We start from the raw sequence: 26,195 nt of genomic DNA on the forward strand, positions 1-26,195 counted from the left end.
GCCCACGAATGCCGTCACATGGGAAATTATTTGACGTGCCGTTTAATGGATTTTTGCCTTCATAACTACCTACAGGCAAATAAAAATATGAATGTACAAGTGAAATATATGATAGACGTATGAAGCATATATTTTTGCTACGCAACGCTAAAAATTAGATTTATTTTATAGTGAATTAAGTTTTTATTTTATAATATATCATTTAGGAGCTGAGTTGTTTTTATATTATGTAAATAGTGTTTTAAAGTTAAAATTCGTAATATTTTTATTCGCAACCTTGAGGATTTCTCAAAACAAATCTTTGACGTGTTCAAGAAAGTTCTTTTTTTCCAGAGTATTCAGTCCGAAGTCTGGAACTGCTGGAACTTCGTGTCCCCACACACGTACCGTTGGGCACGAGGCCAACCCTCTCGTGCAGGTGGCAGCTTGGCCCTTCTGATGTGCTTTATTCCGTTAAGTGGTACAAAGATGGCAAGGAGTTCTTTAGACACGTCCCACGAGATAGTGAGACGAGGAGAAAATTCTTTTTACCGGGCGTGGATGTTGAGGTTGGTATATTTAATATTAGCACGGCTACTACCGACAGTTTCAATTTCTGAAGCAATCGAATTATTTTCGAAAAAGGACTTTGTTCATAATCTTCGTATAGTTATACAGTTCGTATAGCTATTGATCATACAATATTGTAAATAAAAAAACCTAATCGAACTTGAAATTTTTGAAAAACAAACATAATTTATTTCACTTAATTTTTATTTTTTCATTAAAAGTACTTATTTTTTGTTTAAACTCAATGTTTGTAATGTATTGATAAAAGATTTATCAGTGCATTATTTAAAGCCATGCACTAATACTGATCCTATAGATAAGGCAAGTGCATGAATACAACCGATAGTATTTACCTTACCTCTGTAGGTAATGTTATGTAAGTTTTTTTCTATCCCTTTTCCGTATTCGATAGTCGGCGACACCTTCTCTCATTTAAAGACGATAGATCAAAATTATGTCCGCGTATAATACCTCTACATCGCTAATCAGAGTCCGCAATGAATGAGCTGGCAAACCCTTATCAACAGTATGCTTACAGTAAACTCGGGCCGGATATTAGCAGGTGGAGAGGCGGGCGCGTAAACACTTGCGTATGAAAACCTATTTCACTTTCCCCGCAATTAGTTTCTACCGTCATGTTCAAACTTCACTATTTGCAAAAGTCCCGCAACTTAGGTGAAAATGCTATTAAAATTCTCACTTCACAGACTGTATTTGACTGCAACGGTAGAAACTTTGCAATATTCAATACTTACAGCAATTTAATGAAACTGAAGGAATTGTAATGTAGAAACACAATTATTACAATAAAATAATATAAGTGTTCAAAAACACTAAAATAATTGTAGTTATTGCGTGTTATTACTGTAATGAAACTTCATTTCGCTTCTCACCAGTAAAGACCATCTGTTACCGTGGCATGGAAATTAATAACCTATCTTATCTCTCAAAGTGATTTCTAAAGGCATTAGATTTTTAGCATTACATTATTGTAGAAGAAAGTTGAAAATTACTCAAAACTTTGTAGACAATACATTATATACAAATTGTTATATTATAACGCATTTGACTAGTATATGTTCAGTAATATCTTATCCTCTTTGTAAGATAGCAAATAGTGTACCTGACACGCTACGGTGTTCATTGTTGGCGAAACGGTCTAGACAGCAGAGACTAAGGCACATTTTAAAGCGCGTGATTATTCAATCATACTAATTGTATATACAGCGATGTTCTGCAACATAATAACATCAAAGGCTCTTTTCTAACAATTGCGATATTATTACAGTATTGAGCTATTGAATATTTAAATTCCATTGATTGATCCGACCACAAATGTGTATGAAACCTGACATCTCTGTACTCATTCGCATGCCAATCATAACCAAAACAAGCTTGTCAATTTGTCACAGTTTCAAGTATGTGCCACTACCTGCAACCACTATACCTCGTATACCTATATATTACCATTTATTTACTCCTTAGAAAACGCTGTGTATAGTTACAGTGAATTCCATAACTGTTGTGTTTTTTTATTCTCTCATATTCAAAGCCACTTAAACAATAAATATTAGAGCCCCATCTTCGTGGTTGGTTATATAAAAAATTATGTATAAAACTTTGATTAATAGTTTTGTAGGATGCCCCAAGACTTGTTACACAATATCACGTTAGTGATACGTAAGATTATTAATCAAGTCTTCATTGTGTCAGGATTCAAGCCCAAATGGTGCCAATGTGACGTTGGCGCCTGCTGCATTGGAGACGGGCGGTCGTTACCGCTGTGAGGTGTCTGGCGAAAGACCCTTGTTCCCCACAGTCTCCGACCACTCAGATATGATCATAGTTGGTAAGTTGCTAAAATATTACTTCATTTTATACAAGGCATTAAAAAAAAATATATATATAGAAAGAAAAGAAACTGTTTGCTACAGAGTTTTATATTGCACTTTAATGTGTTATTCATAAATGTATCCTTAGGATTTTTTTATTGTTAATTCCTCTCTTAAATCTCTCTCTAAAATCTTATAATATAAATATCAAGTGCACAAGTGCTAATTATAGGTTTAAGTTGGCGCCTAGTAGACAAGACCCCAGAGCTGGTGCATTCAACCGAATATTTTTTACGCTCTGTCGACAGCACACATACATCAGATATATGTAAATATGTATAAAAGTCAAATCATTTATTTCAATTAGGCCTATTTAAAAGGCACTTTTGAAAGTCAAAATTACAAGTAAAATAAAAATATTAAATAAAGACTCCTTCCAAAAGGTAGTTTTATATGGAGAATTATGGGCAAGAAACTGCATAGTTACCCTTTTAAAATAGATTTTACAATAGTATTCGTTGATTTGATGGTTATATGTGAAGACTATGTACCTAGAATATTAAAAAAAAACTACTATACTAAAATAAAATAGACATATGGTGTTATAAAGACATACAGCAGATAATTGTATTTTTATGTTGATACATGGTGTTCAGATATTCACGATGTAACGTTTCCTCTAAGCGAAACACTTACATTGGTATTGCTTGGGCCTCATTTTCTGATTATATTAAGCATAAAAGGTTTTATACATCGTGAGCGGTAACTCAGTCTCACACACAAAAAAATACAAATAAAAAATATTAATTCTTATAGTACTCCTGTTCGACCAGTATTTGTCTCGTTCTTCTACTATTTGGCTTCAGTATGGGCCAGCTATTCTGTTGATCTCTTCTTCCCATCGAGACAATGATTCTACCTTGCTTTTTACCTGTTTGTTGATAGGTGAAAACATATTTTTCTGTTCTAAAGCTCTATAAAGAGAATGGTAAAGATAGGCGTCTTTACCTTCATATGTTATCAGACAGGAATAGGGCTTCACTACTAGAATCTCTATATAATCTGTAATAAATAAATATAAGAATAAAGTAACAAATTTTCTGACAAATGTGATTAATTCGCTGATTGGTCACTGATGGATTTTTGTTATGGACCCTGCGGCTAAAGTTCATTTCGCTATTATACCTCTAAAGGGAATGAATAATGTAATTGCGATATTAATGAAATTGTAAATTATAAATTAGACAAAAATAGATTTGAATGAAGGCTACTATTTGGTTCCTTTATTAAATTCGGCCGATTATCAAATATTTTAGCTATATATGCTAGTCATTCGTTTTATACATACATATTAAATTAATAATTGTTCAGGCAGTCGACCTCAAAAAGTAATTGTTAATTACACATATACAGTTTTCAGTCACATTTATTATTCTCAAATTCTGTTGAGTGTATTTACACTGTCTTACACTGTGTATCTTTTATATTGACTTAGTAATCATATTTCAAAGAAAACAATCAAGCAAAATCTTTATGTAAAAATGATTTTTTATCTATAGAATTGTTTTCGAAAAGACCCGTTTTCAGTCGAACCCCTAGGGTTATCCTAGGATATTAATCAAACGACTACCAAAAATATAACTTATTCTTGTATGTCACAGTTTTTTAAATAAATAAATAAAATCTAAGCGTCTAACAATCGCCTACGGCATTGTTTTGCCGAATGCGAGGTACAACAGCCATGTATCTCGTGGAATAAATTTTACGTACATTCTACCTTGCAAGTTTCGAAAATATAGATGAAATATTGGGCTAATTATATTCATAAACGTGAATCAAGAAACAATTTAATTGATTATAAAATAATATAATTAGATGAATTGCAAATAGAGATACCATTCTGATAAAATATATGCGTATATTATATAGATATTTCGTTAGAAAAGTTAAAGTTGAACTAGAACGTACATAATTCTCTGGAATATAATGGAATGGATATAATGCATTAAATAAGTTGGTCAGTATCGAGCAGATGTTTTTGGATTTTTTTCTGCCACTGCACCATTACACCTTTAAGAACAAAACCTGGACACGTTACGTGTCGAGAAAAATGTATCAAATTATTTTCTCATTTTTCTTAAACTCTAATACAAATATAGACGGACATATGCAATTATATTACTTATACAAATTACGTCTACTTTATTTCTTCGTGTATAATAGGGTGCAAACGGGCTTATCTGATATTAAGTGATACTGCCAGAAGGCTCACAAGTGTGTTGCCGACCTTTTAAGAATTGGTACGCTATCATATTGAAAGAGCCTCTATCTCTGTGCATTTAGAATAGCATAAATAGTTATAGTATTCCCGCAAAGCTGTGTCAATAATTAATTTTCTTTTCAGCCCTCCCAGAATTCGGTCCGGTGATTACTGGGTCCAAACTGCGGTACCACGTTGGTGACCGTGTCCAAGTAAATTGCACTTCTGGACGGTCCCGGCCAGCAACACGGCTTTCTTGGTACATCAATGGAGAACCAGCACCCTCAGGCGCCGTGCTTGCACCAGAACATCACAGTCACGAGGACGGCCTGGAGACCACGAGTTTGGCACTCGACTTCAAAGTTAAACCAAAGCACTTTAGGAAAGGAGACCTCAAACTCAAAGTTAGTCTTTTCATATTTAAACGTCGAAATTATCGTAATTTCCCTTATTATAATTCTTATTCGAATAATTTAATGACACCAACATATTTAAACTTCTTGTTTTTCTTGGATTTAATTTTATTCTTTTTAATCGAAATATACCTACTAATTATGAGAGCTACGTGATTTATTAACGTATAGTTTTATTGATATCACCCAAGATTGTGTCTATATATTATCGTTTGAATTGTTTAATCTATTTGTAGAATAATGATTATTTCAACTCGTTTTTGATCAAACGTAAATCAATGTTCGTTCGTTGGTTTCAATCTGTTTACATGTGAACCTATAATGTGTAGGCTGATAAACAAAACATTACAAAATATTTCTTTTTTAAAATCAGCCACAAATATTTTTGCCAAAATACCTACGTATTATTTATTTATTTGCAGTAACGAATACTTATAAAATTGAAAAAATTAAATGAAAATGAAAAGCAACTGGCGGGCTCATCGCTTTCGAGCGTTCTCTTCCAGGCATCACTCACTACAATTTATTAATGTACATGTGATATCTATCTACTAATGTACAGAACATAGCTCTTCGTATAGATACACTTATGAACTTCAAAAAAAAAATGGTTCTAAAATTATATTTACTGCCAGTTCTCAAATCAAGGGCGTGTGTAAGTCGCAATAAACTCTCCGTCACTCATGTAAATCACTTGCTCTTTTACAAAATGTTTGTTAACAAGAGCAACCATTACATCATGCTCTTCATCACGCGTTAAATCAGTTAATTATTGTAATTAAAAATAAATAAGGAAACTGAACGTTTCACCTCTAGCAGCAAGACGCGGTGAGACTTGCCTTACTGAAGGAATACGGAAACACAAATAATTAACACATAACCAATACACCGATACAAGTCCGACCAAAAGTATTACCTGTTCAAAAGTATGACGCGCGACGCATCGCCATCGACGTTTAAGTGAGCTTAAATTGTGAAGTTGGTCAGATAAATATTAAAAAAAAATTATATCACATGGATCACGATTTGTCTCCTTAAACCTTAAATTAATTAATTGAATAGACGCGGATGTTGACGATCGCCCCCGAGGCTGGAAAAGTAGCCAAGAGATCCGTATGATCCTCCGCATGAGAGAGTCGTATGATTATAATATTGATTGGCTAAAGTTAAGTTATGCTCATTCTTGAAATTAATTTCGGTCTGACTGTCGTGGAGATAACCAACCGATTAAATTACCCAATAAAAGATAACCATAAGTCATATTACTATGAAAATTCGAATATTTCGTCTATTTGATTTATTTTCATAGTTTGCTGTATTTTCGTCACTAAGATCACGTATTTTTATTCAGTATTTGCAAATAGTGCAGAGCTTAGCCCACTCGACAGATTTTCTATATGTGGGACCCACTGGAATTTACAATATAAAGTGATTGCTTCATTATCTTGGGCTTATCAAAGCCTATTTCCCGAACTTTAATTTTTATTTGAGCATTACTACGTTTTAAATTTGTTGTTGCAAACTTAGTAAATTTAGTCTTCGTTTCGTTTAGCATAATCTTTTTTTTTAAATATTCATATCTAGAGAGCAGATCACTAGTAAATAAGATAAGACACCAAATGATAAATAAGGTATGATGTAGCAGTTTATACTATTAAACATATAATCCTTGTATTATTTAACGTAATATTCATAGAGTAACTCACTTTTCGCTTTAGATCATACTTTTAATCAGCTTAAAATAATATTTTATCTCAAAAATTATTTTCATCCATTTTCCAATATTGGAATTTGTTATCTTTTATTTATCTGAGTTTTTTTGTACGCATTGGACGATTTAAAATGATTTCGCTATGGGATATTGTGTTTAATTGAAAATGTTCACTCTTTGTGCATTCCGTAACAAAACTTTTTTATATTTCTGAGATTTCTCAGTATAATGGGTTTTGTTAATGTATTGTATTATTGCGTAAGAAGCACCTGTCAGGCTTTGTTGTGTTAAAAATAACGAAAAATAATATTTCCGATACAATTTACACACATAAATTTATATTATGTATCTAAAGTGTCATGATCGATATAATTTGATTGGGGCTCTTTATTGTGTTGATCATTTCATGAAAATTGTATTATTATAATAGACTAATCTATACGGTCACGCTCTCTACGAAAATAGTTGTTGATGAGAGAATGAAATAATTTATATAGGCCTAAATTATAGTATTGTTTTTGGTTAACATAGCTTTTACACATTGAAAGAAAACAATTTTTTAACCGGATTAAAGCTATTTGTATTATTATAAACTTATAATTATATACATAATTTTAAATTTTCCGACATTTCGCGTGCTTTACAGCTTGCGTGGTCACGGTGACTGAAGACAAAAGGTGTTGAATGTCAAAAGTATCACAACTGTAGAGAAAGTTGTGTTATCTGTATTTATTTCCCCGGAGTTGGTATCGACTAAAAAATGACGGCTAAATTATTTAAAATCGGTAACGATTAACGATAGAGAATTCGCTATCTCTGAAAAGGTTTTTTAAACTTGACAAAAACTTTTCTTTAGCGCGCTACCGCTTCCCAATCGGGCACATAAATATTAGATCATATTGCGTTAACATAATTAATAATACTATCAATTAATTAAATTTAATTTAGAAACTTCGTTAGAAGATTTGTTTTTAAAAAAAATATTATTTTTATTTATTTTTTGCTTTTTGAATATATATATGTGTATGCATGTGGTTTAATGTGGTATATATTAAATTGTAGTTAAGTTTAACCACATACTCCCTTGAAGTTAGCGTTAGTACTTCATAGAAACTTAAGACATCAACTCCAGACATTTTCCACTACTATTCAATATGAGATCTATTTATTACATAATGTCAAGTATGTATAAATTTACAATATAAGACCTACTTTTACACATACTTTCCTTAGAGTTAAATAGAAACACTATGCTAATTATATCCGTACTTCTACTATTACTATACTAAGTAAAAATTTAACGGACACAGACGCGTAAAAGACAAAAGTCAAAATCTAAGCAATTTTTCAAAATCTTTTACCGGTACCATCCTACATAATGCACCTAAAATGTTAAATATATCTTTGTTACAGTGTCTAGCGACTATAGCTACAGTGTACTGGAGGAGCAACGAAGAAAGTGTTCAAGGGGAGAGGATGAAGGGCTATGCAAGGTCTCGAGAACTCGCTGAAAATTCTCGAGCTGATCGCGTCCAAGCTGCTGGCTGTGCCAACCCATCTGCGCTTATAACCAAATTATTACTGTTTTTCCTCATTATTACCAATAAAATAGAAATGTTTATTCCTTTTCAATTATTTTAATGTTTGCATGCAGTTAAATATACAAACGAGAAAAGCCTTTTGGAATCATTAATCCAGTAAAAATTCTCTAATTTTCCTTCTGACAATCGGAATGTTTTATTATTCGGTAATTGCTGGTATTAATTGGTATTATTTTCATTCAAAGGTCAGGTATATATTATGTTTGTACGTAAATTACGCTGGAAATATATTCGGCCCGTAGCCACTCGTTTAAATATACATTTTGATCAATCTTCTCTAATTGTACAAATTTGTTTTCTGGTTATATAAATGGAAGAAAAGTTCATTTCAGTTTCAGTGGTTAATAACCACGAGAGCTTAATAACATATCATGAGGAAAATTGAATTTATTTTCTTTTCTCAATAAATTGTTTAATAATTCTTCAAGTACTGTTTTACCAATTCTCAAAAAATAATGTTCTTTAAATATCATATATAACATTGTACTGTAATGCCAAAAAGAAAAATCTACTTTATTCAAGAAAATTGCGTATTTATTTTCAGATTATTCGCTTTTCCATATAAGCTGCTTTTCTTAGAATCGTTAGTGCAGTTGAAAACAAAGAAAACAGTATATTAGTGAAATAAACGTTTTATAACTAGTCACTTTATCAAAGCTTACGGATAATTAAATAAGAATAAAAGATTTCTTAATATACAGGGACAATAGAATAAACGTTGATTATGAATGTCCTAGTATTCGCGAAACTTCAATTTCGGATAGGTATATACACAGTTGAGAGCAGTGTTGGCCTAGTGGCTTCAGCATGCGATTCTCATCCCTAAGGTCGTAGTTTAGATCTCGGCTGTGTACCAATAGACTTTCTTTCCAAGTGCGCATTTATCATTCACTCGAACGGTGAAGGAAAACATTGTACTTACCTGTAAGGTTGACAAATGATCATGAAACAGATACAACAATCTGAGGCCCAGACCTAATAAGGTTGGGCCTAAGGTGTTTTTTTTATATATGGTGAAATATTCGCGAGCTAAGCGGAAATTTTGTGTTTCGAGTCTGCAATATTCGGTTACATTCATATTTTGTCCAAATTTAGCGATACCAACCTTAACTTGATTAGTCCAGCGACCAATTTAAGATCCTTTGTATGCCGCTAAGGCTTGCCGAAGACAGGGGGAAAAGAACCTATGCAACACAACGACCGTGGCGTATTATCTATTTGGTTGATATTCTTTTATTAAGTCAACACGACTTAATTAAAGAATATCGATGCAACAATCATAATATAACATTACTATTTACACATTTACACATTTACGTTGCGTTAAGCTGTTTATTATTTAAAACGAAAATATAATAATTTAGCTATAGTGTGGAACAATTTTTCGTCACAGCATTACATTAAGATTTAGTACAAATTCCATCTGCATTACTCACTATGGGTTGTTAATAACGACATACAATATAAGTTTGATTAATGAAGTATTTATGAATAAGACAAGAGTGTATCGTCATTGACATAGTGATTTTTATATTAAACTTTGATCATTGCAGACTCCAAAAGACAAAAATCTTGAATAAATTTAATATTATGCTATCCAAACGCTATAAATTTTCACATCTGTGAAATTTCATGTTGATTTTAATTTAATTTAATTTATCACTTCAATACTGTTATTTTATATTTGTAAATAATGTAAAGTTTCTAAAATCTTTTAAACGCGTTCAATAGAATAGCGATTATTTATGATATTATAACGACTTAAAAGACGAAAGGAAATTTTAATATGAGATTATATTGGTAATTAACATACGTACTTATTATTTTTTCGCTTTTGTGAACGAAATTTTAATAATATTAAATTATCATCTTGATATGAAAATGAAAATTATCTATGTACGAGGTCTATTATTGTTCAATTAAACTGTTGCTTATTGTTGTAAATTTCGTAGTTTAAGTATAAATATGTAAATAATGAGTTAAGTAGCTCGAAGTAAATATGAATATACTGAATTTATTGTTATTATTTTAATCCTTTAAACCCTTTTAGTACAGATATTTGGTTCGAAAATTAGAGTTTACGTGAAAAGTATTCCGGGAGATTGGAAAATTGTTAATTTTATAGATTATGTGATCATTGCAACGTCGTATTTTTAATATGCCTAAAAAATGCGCCTAAAAGAAGTTTTTAGCAATATTTTCATTAATAATTAATTATTTGTTTCTAGAGTTAATTTTTCATTTAAATTCGTTAAGTGCTCGTCAAATTCCATAAAATTACGACTTTTAACTCCCGGAAAGCTTTTCAAGTTAAACTAGAATCTCTATATTTTTTTATAGTAGGCTCACCTGATATTAAGTAATACAGCCGCCCAAGGATACTTTTAATGCCAGAGGGCTCGCGAGTGCGTTGCCAGCCTATATAGGAACTGGTACGCTCTTTTTTCTTGCCGGACCTTAAGACAAATTGTTTCAGAAATACTTTATTGGGCAGCTGGTTCCACATAGTAGCGGTGAGCGGCAAAAACTGCCTTAATAAACGCTCAGGTGTAGAAAGACGGACATCGAGGTAATACGAGTATCGAATTTTTAGTTTAAGTATACAAAGGTTGGATTGGTTGGAGGCATTTATAATTGCTTTTACCGACGCTCTCTAATAACCTTATATAAATCGTACATAATACAAACGCCAACAAAGGTTAACGGAGCTCAAAGTTCGTTTGATAGACCGTGAAAATAAGATTCACCCTATAATAGGTATAGTCCTAAAACGATAACGCATTTCCGAATTCTTTTGGTTCACTATTTTTCTTATGCATTTACCTAAATGTTGTTTACCCAGGAATTGAATCAAGACTTAAATAAATAATTAATATCAGAGAATGCTTTTATTTAACTTGTCTTTATACTGTAAAAAGTAACTAGCTAAAACATTATGAATAGGTAAACAAATCACAATTATCCAGAAGCATATGACAATTTAATAATAGAGAGTTGTAGCTCCTCATATTTATACACCTGTTTTTTTGAATAGTTTAAGTTATCGACAAATAGGCGTTCATTACGAACCTGACACATCGTACATTTGTAGTCACATTTTTCTTTACGATGAATATTCCATACGATGTTTCCTTCACTGTACCAGCAAATATTAATTCTGCACATTGAATAAATGTAATAGAACAACAATAATGGCCAACGAACATCCCTTTTTAGTCAGTCATTTATATGGGTAAATAAGCAATAATTTCTTAACTTGTACTTTATCATTAGCGCAATTTTTATGTGAATATACTATACGTAATACACGAGGGCGGCAACAAAAGGTTAATCACGGTTTCTAAGAAAGCCAGCAGTCGTTGGTCTGCAATTGTAACAGGATGACTCATCAATGTCCCCTTGCATGTCTTTAACATCCCCTTGATAAGGGAACAAATTTAAATGGGAAATGTGGAAATGGCTCACGCCATTGTCCAATACCCCAGGGGGAGATATCGAGGGCTCTTTATCAGCAAATAGTATATTTTACATGTGAAACTTCCTCGGGTGCCATAAATATTCCTGTTTGAATCACGGAAATCAATGTTTGATTTGTTGATTAGGGTTTGGTAGATATCAATTTATATGTCGATAAAACGGTGTAGATGGTAAAGTTAAATGTATTACGGTTAATCTAGAAACCTAAAAAAATGATTTTCATATATTGTCATATGAATAAATATTATGGTATAGGTATCGTTAGTAGTAAAGAAAAAACTCACTTTACAATAATTATAATGTTACTAGAAAGAGCCTTAAGACTAATAGCTGTCTGTGGCTATAGAGATAGTATGTTTGAATCATAGTTAAAATATAATGGACGAAAAAGACATGTGTTTTCTTCAAAAATTTGTGTCAAAGCAGATCAACACATTGTTTTTAAAAAAAATAAAACCAGAGGCCACTGCGTCATATCAACCATAAATTATGTTCCCAATTTCTATTACGAGCGCTCAATATATGGATAAATAATTTTATGATTAACTAATTGATAAATAATTATATACATCGTTATCACAACTACAGGTTACATTTAAAGTTGAAATAATTAACAATAATAATTATACAGAGACATGAATCTACTCACCCCAATATTAATTAGCTTAGATATCCATATAATTCAGTACTTAGAACGTACAATAAAAACCTAAATATTTGACTGTAAAATTTCTGAAAGAGTTACGTTGCAATGTATTCCTAAAAATATTTGTAAATGCTTCAACACACGTCAAAGTCTAAAACGTTCCATACAATAGTATGTGCAGAACCACATATGGTTCGCTGTTTGGGACGTTTGTGTTATTTGCTCAACTGTCGAGACCCAAAGCTTTTGCTTTTAAATTCACACAACGGACCTTTCTGAAGCATTTACACTTTACTCGTCTTCATTGACTAAAATATTCTGTATCATATATAAAATAATTATTATAAGTAATCAACCTTATATCGCAGCTCCAATAGAACAACGTAACAATTATCAAGCCAGACATCATGCATTTCAGTTCCTTTCGTGACGTCGTTCGAAAACCAACATGACTTTTTTTGTAATAGGAGGCAAAAGAGCAGACGACTCACCTGATGTTAAGTAAAACCGCCGCCCATGCACACTCACATTCCCAGAAGAAGTGCGTTGCTCGCCTTTAAAAAATTGGTACGATCTTTTCTTATAAGACCCTAAGTTCAATTGGTTAGAAAATACTTCAGTGGGCAGCTGGTTCCACATAATGCGTGGCAAAAACTGTCGTAAAACACTCAGTAGTGAAACGACGGACATCGAGATGATACGGATCGTATTCTGTATTCGGACTTGACGTCCAATAATGAAACTCAGCTGGAGGTATTAGACCATAAAACTCCTCTGAACACTCTCCATGGTTAATACGGTAGAAGATGCAGAGAGACCCCACATCTCTACGCAACGCCAAGCGATCAAGCCGTGCTCAAGCTTTCCGTATGAAAGTGACTGATCGTTGACGATTCGAATACTTAAACCCAAAATTTGCACAGAACGCTTCTTCACTTCTACTTTGCTTGGATTGATGATATTAAGAAACAGACGCTGTATTCAGAAATACATTACATTACTAAACTTCTAAATTTAACAAGTTTTGAGTGTTAAGGTCACCGTATCCGCAAAGCTTTAATTTTAAATGTAATTCGATTTATTCCTCGTTTGCCCTGGAATCCCCTCTGACCGCGCATAATATGCTGTAAAGGAAAATAATTTCCCCCATTGTGCCAAATGATTATTTATAACCGCTAGCAATTCTAATTTTAAATTTTGATGTTGTATGTTGGATTCGAGTTACATAAATACCAACCAACATTAACTATTGTTGTAAATTCATAAATAAAAAAGCAAACCTACTTTTTGGAAGAGATATTTTCTTGACGCTTTGTTTATGAATATGGCAACCTCATACAATAATCTTAGATAGTATCGCACAATCTGTGGGAATGTTACGTGTTTTATTACTGAGGGATAATTAATTATTGTCCTAGATTCGTCCGTCATACCCACAGGTGTTGAAATGGATCCAATTCACACAATACCAGCTGCTTAATGCGACTAGGTAGTGTTGATTCATAAGATTAAAGCGTAAGCGATTGTGAAATAATGTTCGCTTTATATACATTATTAGTGTCTATATATAATATACAATGTATAATTGTCGTTGCTTAAAATAGTAATATGTAGTATGTTTAGTGTACTCACAAAATTATAATACTAAAGTAGGAGATTATTAATATAGACATGCTTCAATATCGACATCATTCCACAATTATGCCTTCCTTAAATTTATTTAAAGTGACATTATATACGCTTAGCTCGCAGTGAACTGATTTGCGAGGAAAAAAGAAATCCTGTAAGAAAATTCCTAGCAATTTCGCATTTCGTTGTCAACTATTGTCTTAGAAAATCTAATTCCTTAATCTCTTATTGACTCCTGGGGTCGACCTCCTTCCCCAATGAATGGCCTGACCTTATTAACCCGTAGGGGACATGTTTACTGTTATGCTTGTAACTTTTGTCGTCACCGAGAATTATATTGAGCTTAAACAGCTCTGTAACTTCCTTTATTACATCATGTTAAAATGGTGTTTACGGCTTGCTAATTGCTGTAATATGTCCTTGTTTAAGATTTTGGGGTAATTCTGAACTAAACTTAAGGTTGATATAACATCCTATATTTATGGATTTGTCTTCATTAGTTCTTAACTTACATTATAAAACTTCGATTTGGGTTACGGATTCTGTAAGTAATAATAATGTGTACAAATTACCAATAAATTTCTTCAATAATTTTTAACTATGCAAATTAGTTTTCAGTTATGGTGGACACATTTTTAGCTTATATATTTTAAGATTGTATCTACCAAAGTATCTAAGTAATAATTATTTTTACTACATTATTAATATGAATATACACTTCTATAAACCTTCAAATAGCTGAAAGGAATTAGCAATAATAAAACAAATTCCGCCAGTTAATTATCTTGAAAAATGAACGTTTCTAAACAAGAAGCCTCCGTACCAAATCCAGTATTATATTTATGTGAATTACGGCTTTTCAGATTTTTTTCGAGCGGCGGAATGTAATTTTCCCATTATTCGTCTCGTTTGTATTAAGTTGAATCTTTTATAAAGCGTGTCTCACAAGCGAGTACTCTAATGATGATTTACTGGTGCGAGGTCCCGAAGGCGGCGTAATTTCCCCTCTGAGGTGTCAGTACACACACTCTCCTATAGCAAAAACAAACGAAGATTTCCGCTTAATCATTCATTTCTTACAAGCGAGGTCGCTTCATTAGGATTTATTTCTTTGGCCGGTCACAATAAAATAGTGCGATCGTTTTTCTTCTAGAAATACACAATTTTAATGTAATTGTTTAGCGTATGTTGTCTTTGATTGAAGGTAATGTAGAGGGTTTGCAAACCGCATGAGTTTGTCCGTCCCTTCGACCCGTTTAATTAACGTAGCCCGAGGAGAATATTAAATGTTCTCAAATAGCTTTATTTACTAAAAATAACAGTATTGTCCCTAAGTGTGTTTTGTTTCAAAATATAAAAATATTTTTCAGTAAATAAAACTATGTAACGAGTATAATTTTTGTGGAAACGAAATAAAACAAAATATTAATGAATTAAAACATTTAAGTTGCCTTACAAACTCATATAAAGCCAACATTTGAGGTTTTTATATTCAAAGTTGAAACAGACTTTTTAAGTTGGAACCTAACATATGCAACTTTCATTGCCATAAAGTATAACATTTTGAAATTAAAAGTAACAAGTAATAAGCAACGGTGTATAAAAGTTTTAACTCTTGATTAAATCAAAACTTTCAAGTGACTTTATGGCTTTGTGTCTACTGAACGCGACATATAACAGGTTTCGATTTCCGAGGAAAATTAAATTGATTTGGCTTGGTAGGACATACTGAATTAATATGAGTATTTAGTTGCTATTTTAGTATTGGCTAGTAAGCAAAACAAAAAAACTCCTATAGTGGTCAGCATACCAACGTTTTAAGAGATGTGTGTTCTTTGAAATCAGTAAATTCAGAATACCATTAGTGCCAACCTGACGCACTGCAGGACCTTGACAAGCCCAATAGCACCTGAACACCATCTGGATAAAACCGGCCCATAGGCTGCACGAGTAAAAAGCCTGACACGCCTTGAACAGAATAACTTTGACTTATGGTGAGCTACATGCAAACCTTCGGGCCAGACTACGGATAACGCTATTCTTTCTCGGTCCAGATCATAACCATCAGACAAATCCTTTGCACTCCAATGACCCAAATACATACATTCCGTCACTCGTTTGAGTGGTACATTAAGCAAAATGGGTGGAACTGTATAGTCTTCATTATTGCTGATTTATATAAATATGTACAACTATTAGCTTTTATTATAGTTAAACCCCCGGGGCTTTATTATCAGAATCAACAATTGTTTCATTTTAAAATTAGTAAGATCAGCTCTGTCCCAAAGTACTTTATCGCTAGAAATTTTACCTGTGAAATCAGAGTTACTTGCCAATATGCGTTAACCAATAGCGTAATGGAAAATATACTAAACTTTAAAGAAGATATCGATAGACAGCTACATAAACAATAGAGGTATATAAGATTGAGAGATCCACGATTTTTGTTTCAGTTACTCGACTGTTTGTAAAACATCAGTTCTTCGTTGTTGTTTTTCAATTTCCGTCCGCTGACACGTGGAATTGAAACTGTGAAGTTTTGTTTCCCTGCAGGAAATAATACATTTATTCTCTTATATATAACTAGGTGTTCTGTGAATCGAATGATTATTATATGGTCACTAGAAATATAACAGAATAATGTTCAATTGAATGAAATATACAAATTTCACTGTAATATGTTTTACTCGGAATTTGACATTTACCGGCTCATACAACAAACCTCATACAACTTTTTCGAATGCTTAGCTTGTGGAGTTAAAGATTTATGGAGGCAAATCTTGCGATGAGAGCACAAAGAGCCACGCTGTGCTATCTCTATAAAAACGAATGTTACCAAAAAGTTGGATATTAGATTTAGGATAATTTTGAATATGTTTTAAATTTTTTCGATATAAGTAATTTGAACTGTAAAAATACTAACATTTGGATTGTTTCTAAAAACCGTGCGTAAATAACTGAATTTAATGTATGTAATTTGAAATATATTTTATATTATTAACAAAGCAAGGTATTAATACAAAGCAGATTTATATTGACTAAATTTTTACTTTTCTCAATACAAGCCGTTATAGTGACATCTCTCGGGGGCAGGACGGACTGTACGTGAGTCGCAAACTAACATCTAGTACTGATTTAGTATTCCTCCACCAGGCCATTTTATCTTATTACTAAGATCATAATTCGTTATGTCAATAGAAGATTTTACTCAAATTATACGAAAACAGCACGTTGAAACAACAATTTTATAACTGCCGGCCCAATTAACGCGGTCTATAGATAGTCCAGTACCTAACAGTTACCATGGTGAAATGTAGTTACTATCATAAGTCCACTTGTATACTAAAAGTAAAAGTGTTATTCACCAACCGCTGTATAACATTTGTAATGGGGATAAAATTCCAGCTGAAATTCTTAAATGGGTCTACTTTCGGTAATAACGAGTTTGTATAAAGTAATTAAAAACTTCCATATTCTGAGAAAGTTCAAATGAGTCATTGAAACTGCCAATTACCGTATTAGCTTTCTCATGCTAACCACTGACCAATAGATTACTAACATAATACGTCACTTACTCACCCCACACGCAAACTTAAATATTCTGTGAACTTTGCATCAAAGGGAATTTCAAAGGATTCTAAACATACTAGATTTTATATTTTTTAAAGTAACAAATGACTATTGAAAGTAACGATGATAAATGAACGTTGCCTGCTTTGCTGTTACTTATTAAGAGATTTGTAAACGTGTTTTACACATACCCTTACCATTAATTCTCACATATATGTCTTGGTAACAGTTTTTTATATCCAAAGGACGTTATGTTACTGTTACTGTTAATTTAATATTATGATTAAACTTACTACTTTATTATTAATTTGATATCTAAAGCCACATTTACCACTTTCCAAGCATCTAAATCAACACTGAATAATATTAAAAATTAACAATACGTTCCGTTAATGCGGATTATATTTACTTATGCTAAAATAAAATAAAATAAAAATTTACGTCAAAAAGAACCATTTAACGTTTTTGATAATTAAATAGTATGTAATTAAAATACTTTTTTTCTAGTACAAATAGAGAGATTATATTTTTTAAAATTACAATAAGAAACTGTTGATTTAAATAATTACAATAAAAACATTATGTATTGCTATTCCATACCAAGCATTGACTGGTTCATGCTTACCGAAGTACCTGTAATAATAATTAAATACAGAAAAAAATCTAACAAAATCCTCTTTATTATAACAGCTTTTCATATTTTTAATAAAAGGTGCATAAATTACCGATGTACACGCAATATGTAATCTGCGAAAGTTCGGCGCATGCGCGGGACAGTTAAGTTTTAAAATTAGACGCGTCGCCGGATTTCGCTGGCCTATTTATTCTTATACTACCGCAACTCCACTCCGTATTGAAGTCCATTGTCAATTCAGATAATAAACAATTCAATACAATATGGGATCAGTGGCTATTAAAATGGCGATAAATTAAGGTTAAAAGCTAGAGTGAAAATGTGTGGGAAATGTGTTTCATTGTGTTTGTTGTTCCTTCTGAAACAAGGTTAGTTTGTTACTTATTATTTATTAAGTTAAAACAATTATTTTAATAATTATTACTAGGAAATATTTTAACAATATATCTATGACATCACGGTTAATGTGAATTAGAAATGTTTAGTCTGTGTGATGTCAATATTCGTCATAGTTATTAATATACAAAAAAAATATTCCGTTTATGTAGTATGTATTCGTCGAAAATGGTGTATCTGCTTACAAAAAAACGCGAGACATTGTAAACACGTGATAACGAATGTTATTATTTATCTAAGAGAAATCAAAACTTAAAATGTCAAAGTCTATTTTTGCATCCACTTTTTTTTATTTCGTATATTTGTTTTAAGCAGTATTACTACACAGGGTTGCGCACAAAACACAATTCTCAGTTGGTATTCGAATTACAGCTATACACAAATTGTACTTTCCGTGTACGCAATTTATGTTTCGTTCGTACGGCGAAGAAAACCATCGAAAGGAAACCTAACTGTAAACCCACAGAAGTATTATACCCACCTACTTGAAAACCAAGGGTCGTGGCTCCATATTTGGTTTTTCTAATGTTTATAACAATTTATGTATATTTATATGAGACAAAATGTATTTTTGCCTCATAAAAATTTAATTTAAAATTACATAGAATTGGGTAAATTTCCCAATTTACACAAAATATGCAAGTGATAGTTGTCTTGTTGATAAATAAATTATAATTTATTTAAGTAACACAATGTGCACTTAAAATCTACATTATCTATATATAGTTTAATTTAAAGAACGAATGAGGCATAGGACACACATATTTCATTGCCTGCCTACCTTAAAGTATTTTAGCTTCGCCGAAAGTTTTACTCAGCAGCACCTATATTCGAATTAAAGCTAATCTAACTCTCAATCTCTCTCTCCTGGAGCCGAGATACTAATTGCACTTTCAAAGGCATCGTCTAGTTCATAAAATATATTTTACAGAGTTTGCTCTAAGCATTCGAATCACAGAGCTTACTGTACCGAGTCATGCTGTAGAAAGCGGGTCCGTACTACTCCAATGCCAATATGATCTTGAAGGAGAAATGTTGTACTCCCTCAATTGGTACAAAGACGGAATAGAGTTCTACAAATATGTACCAAGCAATAACGTACAGTATAATTTTTTTCCGCAGATCGGAGTCAATGTTGATGTAAGTAAAAATCTGTAACATTCTATATTTACTGTTTTTTAGGAGTTGGGTTGAACGCGCTATTCACAGAAATTCCTGGCGCGAATTGAAATCTTTGTTCTGGATACTCGTAATCTATTTATCGAGGATCTCACAATACGACCAAATTAACAAAGTGACTACATTACCGCAGGACATAAGGCAAAAGTTTAAATTCGGTCCGGTCGATACAATAATATATTTTCACTTTCCTTCATATAATTGCCTTAACATACTTTGTGCTTTTCTGCCTAGCATCAAGTGCAGTCAAACTGCTCCTGCATTTAGAGAACAAAAATTATGCCATTAGCCTACCCAGGTTGTTGAGCATCAAAGTCTTAATTGACAAAATTCGGTCTTCTGGCTTAATACGATTTAAACAATATTTTGTATAATTATTAAAGGCAACGAAAGCTAGAAAGGTAAAGATTGTATACACTTTATATTGGTGTGTAATTAAAAGTACAATGTAATTCGACACGAAAGTTGGCCAAAGTCGATAAATGACTTTTAGTTTTTTCCTATTGTACATGCACGAACTAGATTTTATTTCTTTAAATGTATAACAATTTAACCACCGATATCTTACATACACTTATTGGGAAATTTAACCTGCCCCAGTTCTCATACACGAGGACCTCTCTAGATGTTAAACACTCGATTCCATAAAACAATATTTAGATAACATTACTTGTTAAGTGCGTGCCGCTACATTCAATGAACATCTAAATGTCTCTATAGTGTATAACAAACATGACTGTATTCGTTTAGTGGTTAGCATATTCGACTCCAGATCGTGACGTCCTGGACGGGGGCGAAAATATTAAACGCGATATTAGTTCTAAGTAAAAAGTTGGCAGTGTTTGAACAGCCCATTGCCTCCGTGAGCACGTAAAAGATTATCCTGCTGTTGCAAATGGATATACTGGATTGGCATTTGGTTTTTAATATTTTACTAACGGTATTTGTGTTTTTGTTATATTTATTATAAAATAGGGGCGGCCGGGCGGGGGGCAGCCGAGAGCGATATGGACTATGTTTAAATGTGAAAATTTATTGAGGCTTTTGAAATACAATTATCGTTGATAATCTACTTTACGATTAGTAAATTTGTATGCATATCGTTGAACGACATTATAATAGTTTCTCTATTATTATGCGAGTTATTGTGATTTTGAACTATGCCATAGAACTATATTGTTACCACCCACAACTTTCCAATGTTCTTTAAAAGGAAGTTTATTTATGACACAGTAGATACAATATACATATGTATCGAGAAAAAAGTATTTGACACTACCAAGATTTTGTTACACTTAACTTGACACGAGTAGGCGTCTAACGTTTATTAAATAATTACAGGAAAAAGATTCTTCAAGTAACGTCTTAAAATTGTTAAACCTGACTTCCGATTCCTCTGGATTGTACAGATGTGAATTGTCGGGCGAAGGACCTTATTTCATAACGGTTTATGACGAACGAAATATCAGTGTACATCGTAAGTATCTCAAATATACATTATATAAATCTATAATAAAAGAAAACATTTTCATACAGTAATAAATATAGCAGAAAATTAAATACCAACATAATAAAATCCGCACCTCTTTTCTACGAGGGGTGAATTTTTTACCCAAACATTAGGCTTATTTAATTTTCTCTTGTAAAATATTGGGTCCTTAATATTGGTTTAATATTGGTCTAATGAAATAGATTATTGACACCTATGTCTATCCAACAATGTAATTTCTCTCTTATTAACTCGACTAAAATTGCTTGATGTACGTGTTTTTATTTATTGTATATTAGTTTCGCGTTTCTAACATTTGGCCTAAGTTTCTTTAACAATATTATAATTTTTATTGAAATAAAATTGGAATCTCCAACGAATCTCCTCTTGCCAAACGAAATAGACACATTTTGAAGACATAATACCTTAAACAACAAGTAAATATAATACCTATTTGTGGCTATTACGTTCCCCAGTTAAATCCAGATTTGGCATGCAACTAAGCTTAAGTCAAATAAATTATTTGCACCAATTATTCGGTAATCCAATCCAACACTATTTATGCGCCTATCGTGTTCATAAATTTAAAATCAGTGAGTAAGTTGATTACAGAATGTGAAAGATGAATTTAACTGCATTTATATTCTATGTTTTGCAAAGGCACAACAGATAATACAACAGTTACAGTAATAACAATATATGTTCATTTAGATTTAGTTTTACGGCTTTTGCGTAGACTTATGTGTTGTCATACTGACAGATTTTCAACTAACCAAATATGTTTTAGTACTACCATATAAACGGCCTCAAGTAACAGGGCTCGAAGAAGATTATAGAGTAGGCGATATCATAGCTGTCAACTGCTCGTCGTCAAGATCCCGGCCACAGGCCCGATTAAAATGGCTAATTAATAATGAGGCAGTTCAAAGAAAATACGTCACCGGTCCCTGGTATAGAATATCGAGAGAGCGTCCGGATGCAAGAGAAACTATACTACAATTAAGATTCATAGTGAAAGAAGAACATTTTAAAAATGGAATTTTGCAACTGAAGGTATTGTTTCTTCATTATGGTAGATTTTTTTAGTAATATGAATATACTACCGTGACAATACCAGCCGAAGGTATTGCATAATACGTTACGGTAACTAGAATGTTCAGAACGCCTTGCTATTTATTTTTAACATAGATAGATAAAAGAATTGCTTTGTTTCGTCGAACAGTTGGTTTAAACATAATGTACGTACATACGTATTTGATACCGTTAAAGAAACTGTCATAATATCAAATTTAACACCTGTATTCGTATTTGGTTTTTTCAAAAAATTATAAGAAACAGAATACAATTTAAAATGGCATAAATATAATATATATAATTAATATTATAAAACCGAAGGGATTGTTTGGTTGGTTGAAAGCGCAAAATTCAGGAATAACTAATCCAATTATCGAGGAGCCTTATAAAGAGTTTATACCATCACGCTGCGACCGACTTAATAGCCAAACCATCAAATTCATGATATCTTGAACGCAATATGAATAAAGATTATACTATATTTGCATATATAATTTAAACATGGAGTCTTACAATAGAACTATTCCACCATAGCGAATCGTATTCACTATAAAATTTCAGTGTCAGGCCACTATAGCGCCTTTATATCAAGACGAGGTTGTACACCATATAATACGCGCAGAAGACAATGGGATCGATCCGATATCTGAAGACGTTATGAATGAGGAAATAACCAGGTTATTCGATCAACATACTCAACTTAGCTCGTATGATGACATAGATATGACGGTAGCTAATTCTCCGAATGACCAAGGTAGGCCATAGTCCATATTTGGTAATTGTATTAACTTTTAACAACGTCTAAATGGAATGGTTGATTATGATTTTTATTTACAAAGCAATGCTTATGTCATATTTTATTTTACAGGTATCGGAGCTATCATGAGAATTTCCGTTTCAAGCGTTATGATGATGGTTGTTTTACAAATTGTACTATAATGTAACATTTATAATACTTTTGAAACTAAAGATGTTAAGAAAGTTTCTCAATGTTAAGCAAATTACGTTTTTTCTTTATACGGCATATAAAACTTTAATATCGTTTGAATTGCATTTAGTTTCATGAAATTCCGCTAATGTTATTAATAAAGAGACTTTCTTTTGCCAGTTCTAGTTATGTAAAGTTGTTAGTTATACTGTAGTATAGAAACATAAAATAATAAACTGCCAGTATTAACATGTAAAGAAAAGTGCGAACAGTTAATCGCTGCATTTCCGAATGAGCTTTATTTGAAGTTATTTTTTTGTTATTAAATGCTTTTTAAAGAAAAGTCAGTTTATATTTCATCGTTTATTTACAAAGCGTATAAAGTGAGAAATGTTGAGCAACAGTCTGGTTAGAGAATCCATTAATATCCAGAACCTCTGGGTCCGTTTGGTCCACCACTTGGATAACCTTCGTCGTCACCGCCTGGTCCAAAGCCAGATCCTCCCTGACCTTGGCCGCGACCGGGATACCCAGCTCCAGGGACGTTTCCTCCTTGACCACCCGGTGTGTTTCGTCCGAAACCACCAGAAGTACCTTGAGAACCGGGACCTCGCGGATAACCAGCTTCAGCACCGGCAAACGCATTAGCACCTGCACCACCACGAGGATATCCTTGGCTGCCCACTTGACCACCTCCACGACCACCTCCTGTAAATATTAAAATTAAATACAGTAGTTTAAAGAAATCAATACGTAGGTCAACATTCCCGGTATTAAAAAAAAAATATATCAAGTTTAATTAATTGATGTAGTGTTTAAAAAGGAAAATAAAGTATTCTAATGTAATTTAGAGAGAATTTACGCTGTATATGCGTAAATCTAAAAATTAAGATAGATTCGGGCCAATTGTATTACTGTATATTATTGTATTGTACTATGTTTTGTATAAAAAATCTTTAAATATTTACCAAATCCACCGCCGGACCCAAAACCAGATCCGGAACCAGATGCATCTCCTGAAAACGCAAAAACATATTAAAAATACTGAAACATTTATGTAAATGAATAGTTTCGAATCGAGACCAGTGAAACGAACGCAACCAGTGTTTCCAAACAAAGGGCCATTCTATATAGATCGAAAAACACTGTTTGCCTCATTGTGATTCATTCCGAAAACGGACAACGGCCAATAATTTAAGATAATGCTGTATGGTTTTTTTTAAATTCAGATAAATTTCTACTAAACCCATCGCTTAATTTTATAGGAAAGAATAAACAAACCCTCGTATCGTATTTGAGGCTTATATCCATCCTGGTCAGCCTCATACTCAACAATCTGTTTCCTACCATCAGGCAGCACTACGTTATATTCCCCTATAGCCACATCACCATCTCTTTGCTCGGAATGACCGAATTTTGTACCTGTTTCAGCATCGTCTACCTCATAACTAAACTGATATTTGGCAGGTTCCTGCAAAAATAAGATTTTGTAAAATATAAGCTTTAAAAGTCTTAATTGAGTTATATTTATTTTCTAGTTTTAACTAAAGGTTAATTAACTTACATTAGAACCGTCAACCCCTGATCCACGATAATTTTGATTTGAACCATCTAGACTATTACCGAAATCAGGGGTTCCATAAGATGACGAAGGCGAGCCTCTCTGTGGTTGACGGCCTCTACTTCCAGGGCGAGAACTAGAACCGGAAAAGCCATCAGAACCAAAATCACCGGATGGCTGGAAGCCACTTGCAGGTGTTCCGTAGGCAGCATCAGGTCTTTGGCCATTACGGCCTCCAAATGGGTTATTACCACCTTGATTTGGTGTACCGTAAGATGTTTGAGGACGATTGCCATCTGAACCAAATGATGATTGCCCATCAAAACCGTTTGGAGATCCGTATTGCGAACTTGGTATGTTTCCCTGCCCCAATCCACGTTGACCACCCCTCGGAAAACCAGATCCTTGGCCAGGTACCCCATATTCGGAGGTCAGGGATTGTCCCGAGCCAGGTGCATTAAAGCTATTGGAAGGTTGATTTTGGAATCTTTGAGATTGAGGCTGGCCCTGGCCCCTTTGGCCATCTAGAGCTGGTGTGCCATATTGAGAAGATGGTCTGGAATTACTACCAGATGGAGGTAGATAGCTGTTAACTGGTGGTTCACATTTAGTTGTGGTCCACACAAGTGCAGTTAAACAGATCGCCCACTGAAAATAAACTTCTATAAATTAGCAATTGAATGATACAACATGTGCCAATAAATTTTATTTAAATCAAATTATACTTACAAAAATCATCGTAAATTCGATTTTATTTAATTATTAGATTTATAGAGGAGCGTTATTGCCCTTAATACAAAGGGCTGTTGATACTGGAAGTTGACTCCTGAATGTTTTAAAGTGGATTAACTCGGACTTTATATAGGAACGATTTTAACGAAGAGCGTGATACGGGCCCAAGTGCCTCACGCGTTTCGTGTCCTTTCATAGGTATAATTTCGTTCGAAGCACGAGATAGAAGCTTTTGTATTTATTATGAAACCAATCTTGGATACATAATTTCTTTATATCTTATATTTTAATATATATATATCTGGTAGATATTAACTAAAATGCTCACTGAATGGTCATCAATGTATGATAATAATGATAAGGGTGACTTGGGTAATTAAACTTGGCTTCTTTCTTCTTATTCTTCATCTTCTTCGTTTATTTTGCCATTAATATAATACTTACGTACTGCATTTTTTTTCATTTGAAAAAGAATTCAATGTGAATTTGGTACTTAATATCATACAATTCTATG

The 26,195-nt window shown here is 32.8% G+C and overlaps 3 protein-coding genes across 3 annotated transcripts in view; 2 read left to right on the forward strand and 1 right to left on the reverse strand.

Moving 5' to 3' along the window:
- LOC123720183 overlaps nucleotides 1–9,227 on the forward strand; it is a 69,964-nt gene extending 60,737 nt beyond the window's left edge. The window contains exons 3-6 of the mRNA XM_045676712.1: nucleotides 334–548; nucleotides 2,263–2,398; nucleotides 4,786–5,045; nucleotides 8,179–9,227. Of these exons, the coding sequence (XP_045532668.1) occupies nucleotides 334–548; nucleotides 2,263–2,398; nucleotides 4,786–5,045; nucleotides 8,179–8,406 (839 nt within the window). The 3' untranslated portion in view covers nucleotides 8,407–9,227. The remainder of the gene's footprint in view (nucleotides 1–333; nucleotides 549–2,262; nucleotides 2,399–4,785; nucleotides 5,046–8,178) is intronic.
- A 9,278-nt stretch (nucleotides 9,228–18,505) lies between these two features.
- Nucleotides 18,506–24,818, forward strand: LOC123720841. Its single transcript, XM_045677631.1, has 6 exons — nucleotides 18,506–18,690; nucleotides 19,650–19,858; nucleotides 21,239–21,374; nucleotides 22,174–22,439; nucleotides 23,022–23,214; nucleotides 23,329–24,818. Exons 1-6 carry the CDS (start codon nucleotides 18,642–18,644, stop codon nucleotides 23,397–23,399), a joined length of 924 nt encoding a protein of 307 aa, XP_045533587.1. The 5' UTR covers nucleotides 18,506–18,641; the 3' UTR covers nucleotides 23,400–24,818.
- Nucleotides 23,810–25,766, reverse strand: LOC123720279 (glycine-rich cell wall structural protein 1.0-like). Its single transcript, XM_045676826.1, has 4 exons — nucleotides 25,679–25,766; nucleotides 25,012–25,597; nucleotides 24,357–24,404; nucleotides 23,810–24,096 (listed from the first exon to the last, which is right to left on the reverse strand). Exons 1-4 carry the CDS (start codon nucleotides 25,685–25,687, stop codon nucleotides 23,810–23,812), a joined length of 930 nt encoding a protein of 309 aa, XP_045532782.1. The 5' UTR covers nucleotides 25,688–25,766.
- Between the last annotated feature and the right edge of the window lie 429 nt (nucleotides 25,767–26,195).

Source organism: Pieris brassicae, chromosome 2, assembly GCF_905147105.1.
Source record: "Pieris brassicae chromosome 2, ilPieBrab1.1, whole genome shotgun sequence".
NCBI lineage: Eukaryota > Metazoa > Arthropoda > Insecta > Lepidoptera > Pieridae > Pieris > Pieris brassicae.